Below are 6,991 nucleotides of genomic sequence, written 5' to 3'. Positions count from 1 at the left end.
TATCTCCTTACCGCTGCGGGCAAGGAGATATCGTTCTCAATTGGAATTTTAGCATGTTCTTTAGCGCAGAACTATGGTTGCTGTGCGGCCATTATATATATATATATATATATATACATATATATATCGCGCCAGCCACCTTTAAAGGGAGCCCTTTTCCCGCGGCTACCGATGCGCCGCCGCTTAACCCCTTCCCTCTCCCTGCTCATTCCGGAAAAACCGGTCCCGCGCGGGGGCTATAAAGAGGCAGACGCTGTCGCCTCGCTCTCTCTTCACTCCCGAGACGACCCGTGGATCGCTGCCTGCCCGCCCAGACGACGACCCCGATGACCTTCCGCACCGCCATGGACGGATGTGAGATTAAAGATGTTTATTACACGGCCCACTGTGCGTTTGTCTTGCGCATCCCTCGGGCAGAGGAATCGCCCACAACTGGCACCCAGCTGGGGCTGAATTAGCACCCATGTGGAAGATTTCTTTGCCGACGTGGGAGCGCACGGCAAGGCTCACGACGGGTCGGTTCTTTGTGTGATAGGCGTGGCGCCATTTTGAATTTAGGGTTAGCGTGTGTGTATATGAGGCGGAGTGTAGTATAGCGGTGTTTGTGCAGTGTTTTAATTTTGTTTTGGGTTATGTGTATGTTTTTTAGTGTCGGGCGGTCTCTGTTTTAATTTTTTTTTACATATGTTGCACATAGCCGTGAGAGTTGTCGCCGCGATTAGCCTTTGTGACTAGCCTTCTGATGCGGGCTAGGCGGCAGTCGTGCGCGTGCAGTTGTTCTGCGGCTCCCGGCCGGCCTTAGTTGTTGAGTGCAATGCCTTCGAGAAAAGACGTGCCAGATAGGGCCGCCGCTTCAGACGCCAGTGCGTCCGGAAGTGAGGTAAGGGACGCGGTATAGTCTGCGGAGGTTACCGATGCGGCCGCCCTCATGAGGCAGTGAACGAAATATTGTCTGTGTTCACCCGTCAGCTCGGTTCGGTGGCTAGCGCCAACCAAGCCGCAGCTGCGGCGACAGCCTCGCGTCCGCGGATAAATGTAGAGGTCCCCTCCTTTTCCGGCTACACGGACGTGAAGTCAGTCCACCAGGTCTTACAAGAACTCGAGGATTTTCAGACGGTACTGGGTTCCCCAGACGACCAGGTGCTAGCGCAGGTAATTCCCGTAGCACTTGTTGAGAGCGCGGCACGATGGCGACGCTGCCAGCCGGCCTTCCAGTCGATGGCAGACTTCACAGATCGCTTCCGCGCCGAGTTCTTGCCGCCCGATTACGAGCGCCGGATGCTTGAGGAGCTAGCGTTGCGCACACAGCACCCAGAGGAGAGCCTCCTGGAGTATGTAAGCGCAATGCAGGAGCTCTACAAGAGGGCAGATCCCACGGAAACCGATCTTGAACAGGTCGCGCGCGTGATCAGGCAATGCTATCCGCGCATCAAGCCGTATTTGCGGGGACGTGGTTTTGCAAACCTCGAGGCCCTAGCACAGGAAGCGAAGGTAGTGCAGGCGGATTTACTCGCTGAATTGCGCTACCAGCCACCCCCCAGGCCAGCCGAATCGCTAGAGCCGCGATGCGCCTGGGCCGGAGGCCAAGACTCCGCGCTCCGCACGCCAGAGGCGTAGACGTAATGACGGTATAGGCCTCGTGCGCTGGTATGGGGGCGCCACTGATTTGGAACAACTAGCGCCACCTCCAGGCTGCGCCGGGCACTTTCCCGTCGTTGCTGTCTGCCCGCGCTACTGGCCGGCTGCTGTGGCGGCCGTTTCGACATGGCTGCAGGGAGCCAACCGCGAGTGTTGTTTTGCGGATTCCGGCCAATTGAAAACATTGAAGAATATTTTAAAAGATGCAGCGTCAAGCGCGGCAACAACCTCTACGCCGGGAACCATGTTTACGGCGTGAGAGAAGAAGTTTCATGTGCGGGAGGGCCGTCCGACGTCGCCGGAAGATGCATTGCGCAAATGAAGTGCGTTGATTACGACGTGCGGTTGACGGTAAGCACAGTTCACGAGACGTTTTATTTATTCGTTGCATGAGCGTGAAAACGTGTGCTGTGCACTTGCAGTTGTCTGCGCAGCCAAGACATATTGTTGATGCCAGCTGCACGTGCAAGGCGGGATGCCGAGGATGGTGCAAGCACGCAGCGGCGCTCGCCGTGTTCGTGAACAACTCCATGCATACATCTTGTACAGACCTACCGTGCGCGTGGCTCAAGCCTTCTTCGCGGCCAACCCTGGATACCAAAAAACAGATTAAGGATCTTTTCCCAGGTAAGAAAAATAAATGCTGTATGAGGAGATCCATCGAATAACATATTGGAATCGTCCACCCAGGTCGCCCCATGCCTGTACCAGTGCTTAAGGCACTGTCCGCGTCTGACGTTCATGTCCAATTTCCGGACGTTAGGTGCGCCTTCACAGATGTGCTGCAGTGCATTGAGGGCGATGCAGTCGAAGAATGTGGGGCCGTGTCGTCCGGTGCAGTTGAAGAGGTAGCCGGTATCGCAGCTTCTGAGCTCATGAGAGCAATTATGGAAAACGGGCGCGCCACGTATGGCATGATGGAAATCACCAGTACATTGCCTCTCAGAATTACAAAGTGTGACATGTCTGCGCTGGCGGACAGCGAGAAAATGTTTTATGAGAAGTTCGTGCAAAAAAGCATAAATGAAATTATCGAAATCGAACTGACAACTAGGGGCCAAGGAAAAGTAAAAAGGTTTGTTATTTGCTTTCATGCGTTGCTGAACTTTCTTCCTGGCACTAACTTGTTCTTGATACTACATCAGGTGGCATCAGGAGAGGATTCTTCGGATTACAAGCTCCATTGCTCACAGAATAAAGACAAGAGAGGCAGAGTTCGAGGCTCTTGCACATGCATTGGTTACGCCGAGGGCCTTTGCAACTGCTGCCACCACCTACGGTAAGCAGCAGCACACTCCGTACAAGTAGAACATGCAAGTATAAATAGGCAGTCTCGTTGTGACTTTGTTCGTAAAAAAGGCTAATTGTATATATTGCGTTATCTAGTGCACACTTTAAAGGTGCCCTTAAAGTAAAATCTAAATTTTATGAATCTTACCGAAAAGTACTAGTCAATTTTTCTCATTTTGCAGGTAAGAATACAGAAGACGTGGCAAGAAAGGAGCTCTCTACGCTCCTGCGAGTTCCAGTTCATGAGGTAATTCCATATGTGTTCAAGAAGACTGACACGTTTCCTAATTCCTTCCATTTGTTTCTTTCTGCAGGTCGGACTGGTTATACACCCGGAACAACCCTGGTTGTGCTGCAGCCCGGATGGCATCTTTGTAGCCAGCAATACAACTCGTGTTGTTGAAATCAAATGCCCCTTTTCTCTCAGGAACTCAAAGCTTATTGATGCAGAGCAAGAAGTTAGCTATGTTAAATACATCCACTATGTCAATGGAAAGTTGACTCTAAAAAAAAGTCACCCATATTTCACACAGGTGATGATTATATTGTATGTTTTAAATATTGATGAAGCGCTTTTTTTTGTGTACTCAGAAAAGCAAAGTGTTAGCATAACTGTCAAGAAGGATGAAAAATTTCTCTCCGAGTACATACCTAAGCTTCAAGCATACTATTTCAAGTATTATTTAAAACAGCTGACAAACTTGTCACGACCAAATGTTCAGGCGTAATATCCAGTCCACATAATTTTATGTTGTTTGTCTGTGAAGTGTTGGGTTCTTGCAGCACGGGCACAATTAAAAACAGGGTTGATAATGAAAGTAAGATTTATTGCAGTGAATTCGTCTATGTACACTTCATGACATTGGACAACATTGTTTCCTGGGCTCACTGAGAGGTTCTGGAAATGTTCAGCTGAACACATGGTTGGGCTCATTTTCCATCCACACTATGACTGGCTTAAGATCTCGTCACTCATCTGCATTGTCAGTATTTTGGCCGCTAAAGATTGGTGGCTGTAGGTTGGCCAGAATACAACACATCCGCATAATATTGCTCATGTGGGGAATCAGTTCAGTAGGTACCCTTGTATTGAGGATATTGAACGTTTTCACACGCTGGATTACCCTTTCGACATGTATGCGCACCTGGGCTACATTGTATGTTTCCTGAAGTTCCTCATATGTAAATTGTACATTTCCTTTTGAAAAAGGGGGCAATACAACAATGCCTTTCTGACCTGCAGCGGGTGCTCTAATGCCTGGAAAGCCCTTGTCCGCTAGCACTATGTCGCCCGGCTCAATCCTGTCAAGGAACCCTGACTCAAGTGTGATGTGAGTGTCCGATGCGCGACCACCATAGGCCTCGGAGACAAATGTCACTACACCATTTGGCAAAATTCCTAGTAAAAACTTCAAAGTGTAGCCACCCTTATAGTGTGAAAACAGTGCCCGCCTTTGCTCAACAGTAGGTGGCTCTTCAGTTCTTATTTCTGTGCAATCTATGATGTAACGGCAGCGAGGATAGTGGATCTTGAAACATGCTGGCATTGTTTCTTGCACGGTGGCAAGTGACGGTTCTGGGATCCATTCCTTCATTGCAGCTAACAAGTTGCTCAAGACAAAATAAAATATACGGCTTACTGCCGTCCGGTGAAGCCCAAAAAGAACACCAAGGCTAGCAAAGGAGATGCCAAGTTTCAGTTTCATAAGAAAAATTACAAGTTTCTGTGGAACTGGAACATCGATTCGCCTTGCTACTATGGGTGAAAGAACAAACATCAGTAAGGCAAATACATTGGTGCTAACGCCACACAGTTCTTTAAACGCATCTGCTCTCTCCCTCAGCGAGTCATATCCAAGGAATACACAGCTTCTCTCCTCTATTCCAGTGCTTGTGGATGTTGTGGCTGGCACTGCCTGCACAGCTATATCTGTTGTGCTTGTGTGTGACACTTGCGTTGAGGCTGAGCCATGTGATGTCACTGAGAGGAACATGTTGCACTGGCCTTCAGGTAGAACCGTGTTTGTTTGAGTCGCCTGAAAAATATAACACGTGCACAATCAATCTTTATTAACCAATACTAATAACTCCATTGTCCAGCTATAGCAAGAAATTAACAGCATTGGTTAGAACAGAGTATGAGCGCTGTTGGGGACACACTTGCATAACACTGAGCACATAAAGATACACACGAAAGCGAAGGTAACAATACTAAGAAAACTGCCATGGTTGTGCACAGCTGCACTAGCTAGGGTGCCCTGGTGCTGGCTCTCTATATTTTCTTTCTTTTACAAAGTTAAACTCTCCTTCAGATTCAAACCACTAAATATACCAGCACAAAAATTTGTTTTAAAACAGCAAACAAAAACCAAAGAACATATTCAAATTGCTTCAGCAGACATGCAGTGATAAGGAAAAAGCAATAATGAAAACTAAACCAGTTGGTGAACGATTTTATTGTCCCATTGGGTGGCGTTTGGCCAACAGTTTAGAATCCGTAAATGCATACTGTATAATCACGCCGCCGCGCATAAAAATAACAGCCTACATATAGCATGGGTTAACATTTGAGATACTGATTCCGAGGACGCGGGTTCAGTCGCAGCCGCCGCGGCCGCGTTTGGATGGACGCGAAACGCAATTAAGGCGCCCGTGTACTGTACGATGTCAGTGCACGTCGAAGAACCACACATGGTCGAAATTACAGGAGCCCTCCACTACGGCGTCCCTCATAGCCTGAGTCGCTTTGGGACGTTAAATTTTATAAACCATACATCTGAGGGGATTCAATAAATGAGGTCCTTACCACGGATACAAACGTAACGCTTTCTTCTGACCCTTCCAATTGTTCCTCATCGGGACCGTGGGCCAGACTGCGACACGAGGTGCCGGTTACGGAGTCTGAATCCGTTGACACCTGTGCCGCACCCGCTGATCCGCGTCGTTGAAACCTAAGAAAAAATGTTAAAGAATGCAGATGGCTGTTCAGCAAAACATAAAACTGCGACACTTCGTATGGGCTCGTCCAGATCGCGAGGACGATTGAGCGCAAAGACTAGGAAATGCACGGCATAACACCGACAGGACCTCGCGAGGACGACCCAAAACTCGTCCCGTGCATTTTGTCCCCCTCCCTGTTGCTGCCGTGTCAGCACACATAATTCTGCATTCTTACAAAGCACTGTATATTAAAGCCTACGCATCATCGGCTGGATTAAAACTTACCGCTGGTATCTCTGGAGCTTCGTTTCGGGCCCAGCGCCATCGTCTCTCCCATAGCAAGCAGGGAATATTGTTGGAATGTAGGCAGGGTGGTGTGCCGCAGAACTTCTCTCGTTGCCCACGAAGTGGGCGCTACATATGCGTGTTTGGCCCTTCACTGGTTGCCACAGTCCGCCGTCCGCACTAATAAATAGAAATAAATGCTGTATTATTCCAATTGTAACCTTGGAGACAGCCAAAATCGACTCTAGAAGACGAAATGGCCACTTGTTTACCTTGCACGTCGTACTGCTCTGATCCACCGCTCCCGTCGCTCCTTCTCGTAGGGCTTCCATGGAAATCCATAGAACTTGATTTTCGGGACCTTGCCTGCAACGTTTCTGTAGCTATTGTGACAACCGTACACGCAGCAATAAACGGTGCCGCCTTTTTTCGTCGGCGGCTTGTCGCTGTCCGAGCGAGACGCCATGCTGACTGCAGTGAGACGGGCCGCTCCGAGACGACGCGAAAGTTACGCCGCGTATTACAGGTGGCGCCACTTGTCCGGCTCAAAGCTGCAGCGCACGGAGCCTATAGGGCAGGAAAGGCCAGCGGAAGGCTCCGCTATTCCTCGCGCTCTTGACCCGTACGCGTTCGAGCTGCGGCATCGAGCTGGGCTCGTCAGTGATGTCCGCATAGGCGTGGAGAGAGGGGAAAGACGTCCCCAACCGTTTCGTTAACGCGGTATCCCCCGACCGCGCGGCAGGGGAACGATCGGCTTTGCTGGAATTTCAACCAGCCGGGCCACGTGGCACGCGAGTGTAAAGTAAGGCGTATGCAGGGAAACGCGGGCCGCCGGCGG

General features: G+C 49.8%; 1 protein-coding gene and 1 long non-coding RNA gene across 2 annotated transcripts; one reads left to right on the top strand and one right to left on the bottom strand.

Moving 5' to 3' along the window:
• Positions 1–274: 274 nt before the first annotated feature.
• LOC146172030 (uncharacterized) lies at positions 275–3,310 on the top strand. The gene is made up of 6 exons (XR_014702706.1): positions 275–354; positions 1,842–1,989; positions 2,061–2,265; positions 2,784–2,917; positions 3,111–3,175; positions 3,243–3,310. It is a non-coding gene; the product is annotated as an uncharacterized LOC146172030 (long non-coding RNA).
• A 424-nt stretch (positions 3,311–3,734) lies between these two features.
• LOC146172029 (uncharacterized) lies at positions 3,735–6,710 on the bottom strand. Its single transcript, XM_084586216.1, has 4 exons — positions 6,426–6,710; positions 6,154–6,333; positions 5,735–5,879; positions 3,735–4,964 (listed from the first exon to the last, which is right to left on the bottom strand). Exons 1-4 carry the CDS (start codon positions 6,617–6,619, stop codon positions 3,897–3,899), a joined length of 1,587 nt encoding a protein of 528 aa, XP_084442342.1. The 5' UTR covers positions 6,620–6,710; the 3' UTR covers positions 3,735–3,896.
• Positions 6,711–6,991: the final 281 nt, after the last annotated feature.

Source organism: Amblyomma maculatum, unplaced genomic scaffold (genome assembly GCF_055883805.1).
Source record: "Amblyomma maculatum isolate TAMU_Amacu unplaced genomic scaffold, ASM5588380v1 scaffold_15, whole genome shotgun sequence".
NCBI lineage: Eukaryota > Metazoa > Arthropoda > Arachnida > Ixodida > Ixodidae > Amblyomma > Amblyomma maculatum.
The sequence above is the reverse complement of the archived record's forward strand: the minus strand, read 5'-3'. Positions and strand labels throughout refer to the sequence as shown.